The sequence below is a fragment of the Peromyscus californicus genome, unplaced genomic scaffold (genome assembly GCF_007827085.1).
Source record: "Peromyscus californicus insignis strain IS unplaced genomic scaffold, ASM782708v3 Scaffold_5__1_contigs__length_169319896, whole genome shotgun sequence".
Classification (NCBI taxonomy): Eukaryota; Metazoa; Chordata; class Mammalia; order Rodentia; family Cricetidae; genus Peromyscus; species Peromyscus californicus.
The window spans coordinates 85,808,214-85,823,588 of NW_026294573.1; the positions used below are offsets into that span (position 1 = coordinate 85,808,214).

The 15,375-nt window shown below is 45.7% G+C and overlaps 1 protein-coding gene across 5 annotated transcripts in view; it reads left to right on the top strand.

The window, feature by feature from the left end:
- Tnc (tenascin C) overlaps nt 1–15,375 on the top strand; it is a 90,635-nt gene that overhangs the window by 27,556 nt on the left and 47,704 nt on the right. For all 5 annotated transcript variants that reach the window (XM_052716788.1, XM_052716787.1, XM_052716789.1 and 2 more), the window contains 8 exons: nt 43–1,452; nt 3,021–3,284; nt 4,125–4,240; nt 4,940–5,096; nt 9,486–9,755; nt 10,519–10,704; nt 10,937–11,026; nt 12,814–13,077. In XM_052716788.1, the coding sequence (XP_052572748.1) occupies nt 43–1,452; nt 3,021–3,284; nt 4,125–4,240; nt 4,940–5,096; nt 9,486–9,755; nt 10,519–10,704; nt 10,937–11,026; nt 12,814–13,077 (2,757 nt within the window). The remainder of the gene's footprint in view (nt 1–42; nt 1,453–3,020; nt 3,285–4,124; nt 4,241–4,939; nt 5,097–9,485; nt 9,756–10,518; nt 10,705–10,936; nt 11,027–12,813; nt 13,078–15,375) is intronic.

Here is a 15,375-nt window from a genome sequence, read left to right on the forward strand (position 1 = left end):
TCTGGCGGAACTCTGCTAGGTACCTGTTTATCTTCCCTGCAGGCCGTCTGGACTCCAGGCCCTTCTGCAGTGGCCGAGGCAACTTCAGCGCCGAAGGATGTGGCTGTGTCTGTGAACCAGGCTGGAAAGGCCCCAACTGCTCTGAGCCCGAATGTCCCGGAAACTGTAACCTCCGAGGCCAGTGCCTTGACGGACAGTGTGTCTGTGACGAGGGTTTCACTGGTGAGGACTGCAGCCAGCTGGCCTGTCCCAATGACTGCAACGACCAGGGCAGGTGTGTGAATGGAGTCTGTGTGTGCTTTGAAGGCTATGCCGGGGTTGACTGTGGCCTAGAAGTCTGCCCGGTGCCCTGCAGCGAGGAACATGGGATGTGTGTGGACGGCCAGTGTGTGTGCAAAGATGGCTTTGCTGGTGATGATTGCAATGAGCCCCTGTGCCTCAACAACTGTTACAACCGTGGGCGGTGCGTAGAGAACGAGTGCGTGTGTGATGAGGGCTTCACAGGAGAGGACTGCAGTGAGCTCATCTGCCCCAATGACTGCTTCGACCGCGGCCGCTGTGTCAACGGCACCTGCTACTGTGAGGAAGGTTTCACGGGCGAAGACTGCGGTGAGCTCACCTGCCCCAACAACTGCCAGGGCCATGGCCAGTGCGAGGAGGGACAGTGTGTTTGCGACGAGGGCTTTGCCGGTGCAGACTGCAGTGAAAAACGGTGTCCTGCGGATTGCCACCACCGTGGCCGCTGCCTCAATGGGCAGTGTGAGTGTGATGACGGGTTCACAGGGGCCGACTGTGGGGATCTACAGTGCCCCAACGGCTGCAGTGGGCACGGCCGCTGCGTCAATGGGCAGTGTGTGTGTGATGAGGGCTACGCTGGAGAAGACTGCAGCCAGCAGCGATGCCCGAATGACTGCCACAACCGGGGCCTTTGTGTACAGGGCAAGTGCGTATGCGAACAAGGCTTCAAGGGCTTTGACTGTAGTGAGATGAGCTGTCCCAATGACTGCCACGGCCATGGCCGCTGTGTGAACGGCATGTGCGTCTGTGATGACGACCACACTGGGGAAGACTGCAGAGACCGACGCTGTCCCCGGGACTGCAGCCAGCGGGGCCACTGTGTGGCTGGGCAATGCATATGTGAGGATGGCTTCACCGGCCCTGACTGTGCTGAGCTCTCCTGCCCCAATGACTGCCATGGTCACGGCCGCTGTGTGAATGGCCAGTGCATCTGCCATGAGGGCTTCACTGGCAAAGACTGCAAAGAGCAAAGGTGCCCCAGTGACTGCCACGGCCAAGGCCGCTGTGAGGATGGCCAGTGCATCTGTCATGAAGGCTTCACAGGCCTGGACTGTGGGCAACGCTCGTGCCCCAGTGACTGCAGCAATCTGGGACAATGTGTTTCAGGCCGCTGCATCTGCAATGAAGGCTACATGGGGGAAGACTGCTCTGAGGGTGAGTATCAGCAAGTTGGCATCAGGTGGTCCTGATGATGTACATACCGGATGCCTATCAGAGAACAACCTTTGGATTTATCAACACACCAATTTTTTAATGCATCCTGTTAGTGTATTTCTGTTAAACACACACTCTTTCTCTGACCCTTTGAGGGGTTGTGGTCAGTCTCTTGGCACAGGGCAATTTGGACTCAAAGGCTCAGACAAGTGATATTGTTGTCAAAAGGATTCAGAGCTGGTACTTAAACCTATCTACCTCATCTATATTGAGTCTACCATCCAATGCCCTTTTCTAAGTATCAGCCTCCTTTCCTTCTCTGCTCTGGCTTTAAACCAACAGCAAACAAACTTCTTCCATTTGAAGAGAAGTGATAATTCAGCTGGACTGAATAGACATTGCGGTTAAATAAGGTGAAGTTATTAATGCAGTCTGCTGGTTACCTGGGAACTAGACCTGTCCCTTACGTTTTCTTTTGGTGCTAGCTTTATCCAAGGTCTGTGAGCATCTCCCAAAGGAGCACTGTTCCCAGCAGTTAGCACAAGCAGAGAGATAAAGTATTATTCAGGAAACACTGGCTAAATGAAAACACAGTAAAGAACAAAAACACTCATGTTCAAAGACAGTCTTCTCTATTTCTCTCATCTGCATATCATGATTGAGAACATCTTCCAAAGGTATAGAGGAACAAATAAATAGTCCAAGTGTTTAGTATGGCAGAGTTATGCAGGCTTAGCAAAGAAATGTGAGTCCCAAACCTGATGAAGACAACCGCAGGAAAACCTCTTGGCCTCACTCACATCTAAGGAACAGAAGAATCTGGCTAGATGAACCCTCTAAGACTACTCACAGGAGGGCAGGCTGAGATAATGCTTTCCTGTACCCATGGTCTAAGTCTGGGCTAGGACCCAGAAAGTGGAAAAGTGGGAGGGACCAGGTCACATGAAGAGTTGAAAGCAAAACTCTAGACCAGGGATTTTAGCAGGAAGACAATGGGCTAATGGATTACAAAGCTACTTCTGATGGCAAAGGTCTACAAACCCAGCTACTACAGAAGCTGAGATACAAGATCTCAAGTTTAAGAAATAGAGGAGGGGAATTTGGTTACAGGAAATGTGACAGAACCCCTTTAAATATTGTTTTAGATTTATTTATTTTATTTTATAGGTATTAGTGTTTGTCTTACATGTATGTATATGCACCATATACATGTGAGCCTGTACCTGAAGATGTTAAAAGAGGGCATCAGATCCCCTGGAACTGGAGTTATGGGCAGTTGTGAGCCACCATATGGGTGATGAAGAAGGAATCCTGGTCCTCTGTAAGAGCAAAAGTGCATAATTTCTCTAGCACTAGTATGCACAGGACCCTAGGTTTGAACACCACTAAAAAGAAAAGATTAATCATAGCAGGGTTCTGACTGAGTCCAGAATGTTAGGAGCAACATGAAGAAGAGACAACTTCGAGTCTCTATTGCAAATAATAGAAGAGACTTGTCAAGGAAGTTAAACCTATAGGGCACTAGAGGTGTTCTCTTGACCCCCAATATCCTTTCTTCTTCTTCCCAGTGTCCCCTCCCAAAGACCTTATTGTGACAGAAGTAACAGAAGAGACTGTAAACCTGGCATGGGACAATGAGATGCGGGTCACTGAGTATCTCATTATGTACACACCCACCCATGCTGATGGCCTGGAGATGCAGTTCCGTGTGCCTGGGGACCAGACATCCACTACCATCCGGGAGCTGGAGCCAGGAGTGGAGTACTTCATCCGTGTGTTCGCCATCTTGGAGAACAAGAGGAGCATCCCTGTCAGTGCCAGGGTTGCTACCTGTGAGTAGTCAAAGGATTCTGTATAGACTCACCAGGCCTTGGCCTAGCTCTGTAGCACTATACACACTTTGTTTTTAGTGCTCAATAAATACTAACAAATTTCACCCAATGAGACAGAAGTATTTGTTTGTGAGGAAACTGAGACTAAATAGTTTATCATCTCATCTCAAACCCCACAGTTAACAAAGATGGAGTTGGGCTTTGACCTGGGCAGTCTTGGAAGAGTAGACCTTAGCCATCTTAGCATCATTGTATGGAGTTCTGTTCTACCAAACTCACTGTCTGTTTCAAGTTGTTCTTGTAAGAGTCTCACATTGCTGTAATTACTTTCATGCCCGAACAGCAAGCTGTGGCTAGAAACTGGCCCTTACTTGCTTAGTAATAACAGCATCAGCCTCTCCTTACTGACTGTACACTGCATGCCAAGAGCCAGGCCAGCAGACTTCGCGGAACGTATCACTCAGTCTTTGGTTCATTCCCAAGGCAGACACAGTTAGTTACCACCTTCTCCCAGGAAAAGAAATGATCTCAGCACTTGGTGTAAACCTTGTCGAAAGTCACAATGTTATCAGTGGTGGAGTTAGATGCTGTTCTGTGTCTGTTTCCAAATCCTACACATGCTTTGTTAGTTCAACCATATGACACTGCAAATAGACAGTCATATGATTGGTCATAATAGGGATTTTCATATTTCCTCACATAATACACAGCATGCCAGAAGAACCTTTAAGTAGACTCCAGATCTGGTTATCAGCCTCAAAGCGACAGCTATCCATCATGGGTTTAGTGGATCCATAGCTGCATGCCCTCCTTACATCCCAGTTGTGCTATTTCTTACAGACTTGCCTGCACCCGAAGGACTAAAATTCAAGTCTATCAAGGAGACATCTGTGGAAGTAGAGTGGGATCCTCTAGACATTGCTTTCGAGACTTGGGAGATCATCTTCCGGAATATGGTGAGGGGCTCCAAGGAGGAGGAGGATTTGACATAGAGGATCCACAGAGTCGTCAAAAGTTCCTCCAGACATGCATGTCACCCAGCTTCCTTAGCTTTGTGTGGAAGACTGGGCACTATCACTTTGTGTGTTCACATACATAGTTGAAGTTGATTTTCCCCTACTGTTAGTAAGTGAAAAAGTGTAGCGCTTAGGGATGAAAGTCCAGATGAATGTAAATTAAGTCATCTATAGGTGCCATCTTGCAAATCTCTATTTGGAGGCAACAGAACCAGAGCCAGTCTATCCCATACAGTATCTCCTGGGATGTCTCAAATTTGAGTAGATATCCCCAAGCCCCAAAGAGCAGCTAAAGTAGGTTCCTGGTCATAACTCAGGCCCTGTTCCCAATTATCTGTGAGCCCACGGGACAATCTGCCAACTTCTCTGATGTCAACCACTGGATTATCAAAGGATAGGTTGAGTGGTGTCTCTCACTCTATGCCATTTGACAGGGTAAGTGCAGGTGTGTGCAGGAGGAAAGAATGAACTCAAGAAGCAGCCTTCCCATCTCTGTATTCTCAGCATCAAACTTCCTAATCTACTGTGAGACAAAGGGGCACCCAATGAAAAAGTGAAACAAAAGACAGAAATAAATAAAGCATGGGAATGAAGGACTGTTACAGCCTCTGAAACTTAGTACTGTGCTTTCATCTTCAGAATAAAGAAGATGAGGAAGAGATCACCAAAAGCTTGAGGCGACCAGAGACCTCTTACCGACAAACTGGCCTTGCTCCTGGGCAAGAATATGAAATATCTCTGCACATTGTGAAAAACAACACCCGAGGCCCTGGCTTGAAGAAAGTGACCACAACCCGTGAGTATTACCCAAGACCTGTGATAGAGCTGTGTCTTGTTGTGCTTTCTGGCTTAAGGCATGCCCTCTGACCCAGCAGATGCATCAGTGAGATTTTGCTTAAGTGTAATTCTGCAGGTTTGTGATTTGGCCTTAGACTCAGCTCTCTGGTGTTTGTCCTTGACTGGGATCACTCGTGTATCTCTGTGGGCTGGGACTGCTTGGCCTAGGATGGCCCCAGTCAAGATAGTCACCTGTAATCCTAGTACTCTGGCAGCTGAAACGAGAGTATTGACATGAGTTCAAGAACATCCTGGTCTCCATAGTGAGGTCCAGGATAGTGTAAGCTAGAGAGTGAGACACTGTCTCAAAAAAAAACAAAAGCAAAGCACAACAAGATGGTGATTTTCTATTCTGTGGGGTGTTGGCATGTTGGTGTGGCTGTGGAGTAGACTCCAAACTGGCATTTCTATCACTAGTCTCAGAGTAAATACTCAGTCCAGTCCAAGTATGAGAGACAGAGAAACAGATATATCTCCTCTGTGAAGTCCCTCAAGGTCACATTCTCAGAAACTATGGGTGCAGAAAGAGACATTATTGAGATTATCACAAGCCATCTACCACATTATCTCATTTAATGCTCATACTAAGTCTCCCATGACAGAGGTGAGCCATGTGTTCATGGTAGTGTGTATGAAGAGTAGTGACTAAGCCTTGGAGAAGGTGAATCACTTTACCATCATGCAGTCCAGACAGTCATGGTCATGACTCCAAGCATGGCTGCCTTGACTACACTGTGGTTGTTGCAGAATGTTGATTTCATGTCTCAATAGAAACCTAAATAAAATCTTACTTGAAGGGCTTGGAGCGATATTTCAGACAGAAGAACACTGGCTACACAAGCATGAGAACCCGAGTTCAGTCCACAGCAGTCACATAAGAAGCCAGGCATGCAGACAAATAATGTAATCCAGAGCCGAGGAGTGGGGAAAGGAGCATCCCTGAGACTTGCTGGCCAGACCAAGGCTAGCCAGAGCCCTGTCTCAAAAAGTGAGGTGGAGGTTTCTGAGGAATGAAGCCTAAGGTTGACCTGACCTACAAACACACACACACACACACACACACACACACACACACACACACACACACACATTCTTTCACACATATATAAATACACACACTCATACACATTTACACAACACATACAACTCACACACATGTACACATATATCCAAACACACACTCATATATATATACACATAAACTCATATACTCACATACACACTTTCACAAAGTCACACACAAACACTCACATACACATTTACAAATTCACACACACATTGTCAAACACACACACACACACACACACAGCTCTCACTTGGTACTAATATCCTCAGAAATTCTTGGGGTGGAATAGGATTTAACACACTAGAGATTTCTATGAGCTAAAAGTGAATTTGGAATTGTCTTAACAGAAAACATTTTTTTAAAAAGATAAAGGAAGAATAGAGAAAACAATACTGCATTGCTGTTTAGTACAAAAAAAAATGTCTTATTTTCTTCAAGAAAACAGATGTGCCAGCTCTTTGAGAAATTAACACTTGTTGGCAGGGGTTTGCTGGGAAATTTACATCTGTTGACGAATGGCAAGAAGGAACATCTTGCACTTGGACGCTTGCACATTTTACATAGCTCAGGGCCAATTCAGGGGACCATCTCCTTCATAAGCAAGTGTTTTCCATCATCCTGACAAGAACTCTCTGTGGTAGGTACAAGGCAGGTACCGACAGGAAAAAAATCATTAGATCACCAGCAAGGCAGTGAAGAGATCAAGGAAATGCTTATCCACTGTAGGAAAGCACACTGAAGAGGCAGATGGCATTTCTTTTCCTGCCGTTAATCCAAATTTGAGACTTGGCTGCTTTATATTCTGCTTCTGGAAGGACAAACGCCCAGCCTTGGAAGTTCCAGAACATGTAAATACCAACATTGATGGACACACACTTTCCTGTTCCTTTTGCAGAAGTTTCTGAGATTTTTTCAGAATTAAAGGACCTTAACTTTTTGTTGCAAAATGCATTTGATTCTTTCTCTCTGGCACCTCAAGGAGGTTTATTGTGATCATTTTTGACACATAAATGCCAATGAAATCCATTGTCCTATGAAAGTGAAAGGGTGTGGTGTCCTGAGTTTAAATTCCTTCCTCACTATTCTTTATCACTTTAAAATATCCACTTCTTTAAGTCTTGGATCCAACGTTTGGAAAAAATGGCTTCATAGCATCTTTCTCATGAAGCTGTCACAAGAATGAGGCACGGATGGCACAGAACCATGAGACAGGGCCAGCACAGAGTGATGTCAGTCTTCACTGTTCAAGGGATCCAAAGTTGGGGTGTCAGTATCCTTAGCCACAACCCAACCTCCTTAGCAGTTTAAGTGGCCTTGTGGCTGACTTGTGACTGTAAGAAGGCAAGGCAGTGTCACTGTCAACATAGAACATCATTCTCATGATTTTGTGGATTCATTAACCACTAGCTGATACATAACCACTTAGACTTCAAAAATGGACCATGAAGCATCCTCATAATATACCAAAAACTGGTCCTCTTCCTATACTCTGCATGAATACCAGCTGCCTCTGTCCAAAGGTGCTTTTTAGGTGGATGCTGAAAGCATAGACTATACTGCTTTTAAAAATAAGAAACACACATTACATGCCCAGGATGACCTGAGGATCACAAACGCCAAACATCATTTTCTGAATAAAGGAATGACCCAATCTTTTTTTTTTTTTGGTTTTTCAAGACAGGGTTTCTCTGTGTAGCTTTGCGCCTTTCCTGGAACTCGTTTTGGAGACCAGGCTGGCCTCGAACTCACAGAGATCCGCCTGGCTCTGCCTCCCGAGTGCTGGGATTAAAGGCATGTGCCACCACCGTCCGGCTGAGTGACCCAATCTTAAATGTATCTAAACTGTATAAACATCTGTAACAAGACAGTGAGATAAGGGTTCTATCACAAAACTCTCTCAGGGAAGTAGTGGCTACAAGGAGGGCAGATGTGCATACTTGGTTACAACAGAGGTGATGAGGATCCTGCCTAGGCTGTGACATAAAAGAGACATTTGAAAGGATGGACAGGAGAGGTTCAGTGAAGGACCATCTCAGGAGAAGAAACATAAGAACAGCCTTGGAGATACTCAGAGGTAAGGAAGCATGGGATCAAGGCAGACGGGGCAGGAAATGAGTTTCACAGGGCCACACAGGACACCCAGGATGAGGAGACAAAAATGGGCAAGGCTTGAAATAGCAGTGACTCCTGCCCTAGTTCTTTTTTGTCAAAAACAACTTCGAGGCTGGCACGGTGGCTCAGCTAGGGGAAGGGGCCTGATAACCTGAATTCAACCTCTAGGTCCCACATGGCGGAAGGAAAAAACCAAACCCCAGAAATTGCCTTCTGAACTCGAAATATGGGTTGTGTGTGTACATGCAACACACACACACACACACACACACACACACACACACACACACACACACACACAAATAAATGTAGTAAAAACGTTACAAGCCCTCAGGACAGCCCATTGTCTCATAGCTCTGCTCCATAATCCTAACAGAAAAGTTATCTATCATCCAGGAAAGTTTTGTCTAATGAAATCAGACATGGCTGAGGAGAGGGCTCAGCTGGTAAAGGCTTTGCCTTGCAAACAGGAGGACTTGACTTCTCATTAAAAAGCTGGGTTGATGGCGTGCTCCTGTAGTACCAGTTCTGCAGTGCTGGCAAACTGGAGATAGGTAGAACCTGGCTTACTAGGTGAGTTTGGGGTCCATGAAAGACTAGGGCTCAGGAAAATAGGTGGGCATCCATGAGGAACGACGCTTGACTTGAGGTTGTCCTCTGACCTCTGTATACACACACACATGCACACACACACACACACACACACACACACACACACACACACACAGACCCCCACACAAACACACAGACAAACGCTCAGACAAACACACACACACACACACACACACACACACACACACACACACACACACACACACACTTCTTCAGTTCATGAGAACAGTAGCTGCTAACAGTGATGCTCATGGTGACGTCAGCAAAGGAAGAATTTCTATCATGGATCTGCTGTGTGCCAGGCTCCATTCTAGATACTGTACAGGCTCCATCTGTTTTATTATTTATAAAACGAGCACAAGAGCCCTCGAGGTAGATACCATAGTCTCTTCTTGGAGCTTGCCAAACAGAAACTGAGACTCCCTAGGGCAAAAGAAAGTAAGGGATCATTATGAACCAAATGCCTACCACGGGCTGCTGCAAAGCACTCCCCACCCTATGCTCAGCCCCTGCTCCTGGCCTTGACCTCTGAAGCTGCTGTTCTCTTGCTGGTCACAGGCCTGGATGCCCCCAGCCAGATCGAGGTGAGAGACGTCACAGACACCACAGCATTGATCACCTGGTTCAAGCCCCTGGCTGAGATTGATAGCATCGAGCTCTCCTATGGCATCAAGGACGTGCCTGGAGACCGCACCACCATTGACCTCACACATGAGGAGAACCAGTATTCCATTGGGAACCTGAGGCCTGACACCGAGTACGAGGTGTCCCTTGTCTCCCGAAGGGTGGACATGTCGAGCAACCCTGCCAAGGAGACCTTCACCACAGGTGAGGCCTGCCCCGCTGACAGGTGCAGAAAAGACAGAGGACCAGCACAGAGGGTTCTGTCCTCCTCTATCTGTGAGTCCTCCAGGCTCATGTGACACTGAAGACAGGCAAGAGGACCTTGCCACCTCTGTAACTGGTGACTTTTTCAAAGAAAAAAAAAGGTTTAAATAACCTTCCAAAACATACCCAGGCACACATGTACATGTGTGCATATGTACATATATGCATGCATGTATGAGAGAGAGAGAGCTGGGAGTGAGAAGGAGGGAAGAGAAAAGAGGGGCTGGTCTGATACTCCAGACAAATTCCTGGTTAAAATGTAGTGGCTCAGTGGGTAAAGGCATTTGCCTGACACCTTAGCAAGTGGCATTACTTCAAAGGAGTCCAAATGTCAAGTATTCATCCTGTACACACTGTATAGGAACTTAGTAAGAAGCAGGTGGTCAGCACTAAGTTATTGAGAATACACTGACTCAACAGAGCAGGTTTTCACACTCACAGGCTTATTTTGGGAGCTTTGTATTGTTCTTCAGACACACAAAAAAGTTTAAAAAATGCCACATATCAATCATTAAGAAAGGAGCCAGGCCTGTGCTCTTTGTTTAAATTCATGTACCAGCTACCAGGACAGGGGCTGGGAGGGGGAAGATTCTAACATTTCCATCCACTGGCAGGTGCCTTTTGAATCTCTGATAGAAATGTCAAATCTCCTACTCTCCTGGTGTCTGGCATAGTGCCAATCTCCCTTTCTCTTCCTAAACAGGCCTGGATGCACCCAAGAATCTTCGCCGTGTCTCCCAGACAGACAGCAGCGTCACCTTGGAATGGCGGAATGTCAAAGCGGACATCGACAGTTACAGAATTAAGTACGCACCTATCTCAGGAGGGGACCATGCTGAGGCTGATGTTCCAAAGAGCCAGCAAGCCACAACCAAAACCACTCTCACAGGTGAGCTCTGACCAGAAGGACGGGGAGCCTGCTGCCGCGTGCCCCTGTTTTCCAACCTGCCAGAGATCGGGTTCTAGCCGTTCCTCCCACTGTAAGTGCTTCAGGTTAGTTTGTAACAGGGGATGGATGTACAGAAATCACAGTGGCCAGGGTCCAGTCTGGGGTCACTCTTATAGTCCTCTGAGACCCTCAACTCTTCTAGACTGAGCCCCACCTGCACGTTCTCTTTCAGGTCTGAGGCCAGGAACTGAATACGGGGTTGGCGTTTCTGCTGTGAAGGGAGACAAGGAGAGTGATCCAGCAACCATCAATGCAGCCACAGGTAAGGTGCCCGGGAGTCCCACCATTGCCGAAGTAGACTGAGCAGGCAAGACAGAGCTGACGAGAGAAGTTTGACTACAAATTAAAAGTAGGAAGCCAAGGGAGAAAGGCGTCTCTAGTACCAAGGAGCTCAAGGGAACTGCCCTAACACAACGCTCTATAGAAGAAAGGGGGGGAAAAGAAATTTGAAAGAAAAATTGGAATCAGACCTCATAAAAATGCCTACGTTTTTAATTTTGTCAACCTACTGTTTTAAAGTAAGCTAGTTTAATTGGTACACATACGAAGGTTTACCCTTAGCACTTGAGAAAATACCTCCATCAGCCAAATAGCCAAAAATAGCCATATAGATAGTGCAGCCCCAGGGTTCCCATTGTACCCTATAGTGCCAACCCTGGATAAAAACCAGCAAGCAGCAAGGGCTAAAGGGTTGGGAACCACTGCTTCTTTCCTAAAGTGTTTGTCTGAAAAGTCCGTATTTTGCAAAGAAAACTTACCCTCTGTCTCCCACCAGCTTCCACTGGACCTCTCCTGGCACTGTGAGGAGAGGAGGGGCTGGGGGTGTATGTAAGATGTAGATCAGACTTGGTTGGGTTTCCTTGGATGCAAAGTCTAGTGCTGTGCATTTACATGCACCGTCTTTATTTATGTATATTTATAACATATTCATATGTATGCACTGTGATTTTGAGACAATTTATATGTAATTAATGAGATATTATTCAAAGACACTTCTGTACCCTTCACTTGGTTTCTCTCCAAGTAATAGATTGCATAAATGAAGAATAATTCTATCATTGGATATAAACTCTTGGCTTTAGATTTCAGTAGTGTCGCATACACGGTGTGTGCGTGTGCATGTGCATGGGGGGCGTTGGGGGGGTTGTGTGTGTGTGTGTGTGTGTGTGTGTGTGTGTGTGTGTGTGTGTGTGTGTGTTAGTCCTGGATATCACATAACATGTTGGTTTGTAAAAACATGGACAACAGAGACTCAGAATCATTGCATTGCATCCTGAGTATCCATATTGGACTATCCCACAATAGCCTCTTCCCTCTTGCCCTTTCTGTATATCCCTGGGAATTCTATTAGCATCCTCCATCACAGCTGTAATTTCACCATTTCACAGACATTAAATCAGTAGAATGGGGCTGGAGAGATTACTTAGTCATTAAAGGATGGGCTCACAACCAAAACTGTAAGTGGGATGTATCAGTCCATTTGGGCTGCAGCAACAAAATGCCTTAGACCAGGTGGCTTTATAAAGACACAGATCTCTTTTTCACAGTCTTGGTGCTAAGAAGCAAAGCTAAAAAGGGCCAGAAAATTCAGTGCCTATTGAAGGCACTCTGTCTTGTCCATTAAGATGTCTGTATTTGCTGTCTTTGCTGTGTCTTCAGATGACAGAATGGACTGGGGTCTCTGTGGTTAGGCCACTGAACCTATCCATGGGGCCTTATGATGATCCTCATATCTGAATAGCATCCTTTTGGGCATTAGGTTTCAATATATTGGTTTTAAGGGGACACAGTCTACAGTCCATGCAAAATAACATGTCATATTTTGAAACTGGCTTTTGTCCTTTCTTGAGACCAAGAATCTGTCTCTTGGAAATACTTTGTTAAGTAGCACCTCATAGTTTGGATAAACTACTACATTTTAATTTTCCCCCAAATTCCAAAAGGTAGTATGTAACGGCACCCGTCTATCAAAGGTATTGACTGTCCTGCAGCTTCACAACACCATTTTCTTTGCAGCCTAAAGCAGCTCCTTCCTGATTCTCTCCCCAGAAATTGATGCACCCAAGGACTTGCAGGTGTCTGAAACCACACAGGACAGTCTGACTCTATTCTGGAAGACACCATTGGCCAAGTTTGACCGATACCGCCTCAACTACAGCCTCCCCACCGGCCAGTCAATAGAGGTCCAATTGCCAAAGGATGCCACCTCCCATGTCCTAACAGATCTGGAGCCAGGGCAAGAATACACTCTCCTCCTCACTGCCGAGAAGGGCAGGCACAAAAGCAAGCCTGCACGTGTGAAAGCATCCACAGGTAGGTGACCCTGAAACCCCCCAAGCCCTCTGCTGACTGTGGGTGACAGAGCTTTACATCAACTGGCTGGTCTAGAACGTGATGCCCAGGGGAGAAACATGCTCCTTTCTCTCCTCAAGAAGCCCACTCCACCACAATGAAATGGCAGCGTCCTTGTCTCTCCTGAAGGTTGACTTTTCCTCCTGTCAGTCAGCTGAACCAAATTCCCTCACTAAGAAATACTGACTTTTAAGCATTTCTGACTGGGAGAATGCAAAGCATCAGGATCTGTGTTTGCCTTGTCTCTTGTTGCTCTTTTTTTTTTTTTTTTTTTTTTTTTTTTGGTTTTTTCGAGACAGGGTTTCTCTGTGTAGCTTTGCGCCTTTTCCTGGAACTCACTTGGTAGCCCAGGCTGGCCTCGAACTCACAGAGATCCGCCTGGCTCTGCCTCCCAAGTGCTGGGATTAAAGGCGTGCGCCACCACCGCCCGGCTTCTTGTTGCTCTTTTTAGAATGGTGTGCTCCATAGAACCCTTTAAATTCCTTAGTTCTCTTCTTTAATCTAATGACAATTTTACTTTTCATTGCCTTAAAGATGCCTGGGATGTTGGGAGTCATTGTTTGGACTTCTTCCTTGGAGTGTTTTTTTTATTACAGGTCTCTTGTTTTCCTCAAGGTGGCCCAGGAGAGTTTCTCTTATTTCCCAAGCCTGCCTCAGCACCCTTCTCACTTTCTTGACAGGAGTCAAGAAGGGGTTCCTGGCTCTCTTGGGCTGATCCGGAGTCCCTTGCAGTGATGTTAGCCTGCTCACCAATCTTCCTTCCTATCACATTTCTTTAGGAACTGAGCTGAAGAGAGAATCTCGGGGAAAATGATTCTTTCTATATGAAAAATGACACATTCAATTTTAGCTATTTTCAAGATTCTTTGAGGTTCGGCAAGCATGATAGTCTTAGCTTCCATTTTCATTAGCAAGCATGTAATAAGCAGCTACTACATACACTACACTGTGAAGGTGTCAGAGGAAAAATGTGTCCCATGGTCATCATGGCCTCGTTAACTCCCATACTGCTTCTCGAGTCTTTGGAGAAAACTAGAAGCTGAGAAGATCAGAGAACACAATGGAAGAAAGAGATCAGGAGGATCAGGAGTCATTAGTTGGTTATATAACACAGATGTCACCAGCTGGGCCTCAATAATCTAAAGGGGATAGCAATGGGGCAATTTAGAAATGCCTTGCAGGACCTGCATTACTTATTAATATCTTCAACTCAATACAACAGGATTCTTGAATGTCTGTGAATCTTTAATTAAGTGAATCTTCTGCCAGGTAGTACAAGAGAGTACATAATAATTTCAAATCATTGAGGATCCAGCTTGCTTCTGTCTTACTATTGCACCATTTTTTAGGGCTTGGCTCCTGTTCTCGAAATGATGTCAATATCACAATATAGCTGCTGCAATATTATCATCACATCCATGTTGTAGACAGCAGAATGGAGGAAGAAACTTTGCTCCAAACCATGGATCTTTGGAGAGATTTTACCAGTCCTTTCTCTCTACAAGTCATTGGTTATTTTTAACTCTAAGTAACTCTGAGAAAGGTAGTCTCCTATCAGAACATGTCACTGTATATCAGTTATTTTTTAAGGAAAATAGAGAAATTTATGAAACAAAGGAATAGCCTCTAACCCTGTGAAATGAGTTCAGCGGTTAATTCTGTGAATGGTGCAGAGTGCTCCCCGCTGAGCTATGAGTGGCTGATGCTGTCAGAGATGCATGGAAGGGAAAGTTAATAAAAGGTAAGGAAATAGAATCAAAAAGAGATAAACCTTATAGACAGACTTTAATAATTCAGCTTTACATGATCTTATTCAATGTTCCAAGGCATAAAAAAAAAATGAATCAGAAAAGTAAGAAGGAAGAAAATGCTCTCCTCCTTCCTCCCTTCCCCTTTTCTCCTCTGCTCTCTCCTCTTTCCCAGAGTCATTATTTCAACCCCCGGAAGAAGGGAACTCCAGCCCTGCATCTCTAGAGTCAAAGGCAGATACTACTTCTTATCTGTGGATATTGTGGGAAAGTGGAGAATTGGCGGCCCAAGCACAGGCTTCTTCCATGATGTGGCACCATATGGCAAATATGGTTAATCTTCCTACACATAGTTACACCTGCATGGCTAGCTTATTCTACCAGAAATCAAAAGAGCAAATAACTTCTGCATGGGCTGGGTGGCCCTTCAGACTCTGGACTCTCTGGCCTCGCTTCCACTGCCTAAGTCCTTGGCCATCACATGACAATCACCCTGCTTGTTCGCTGAGCC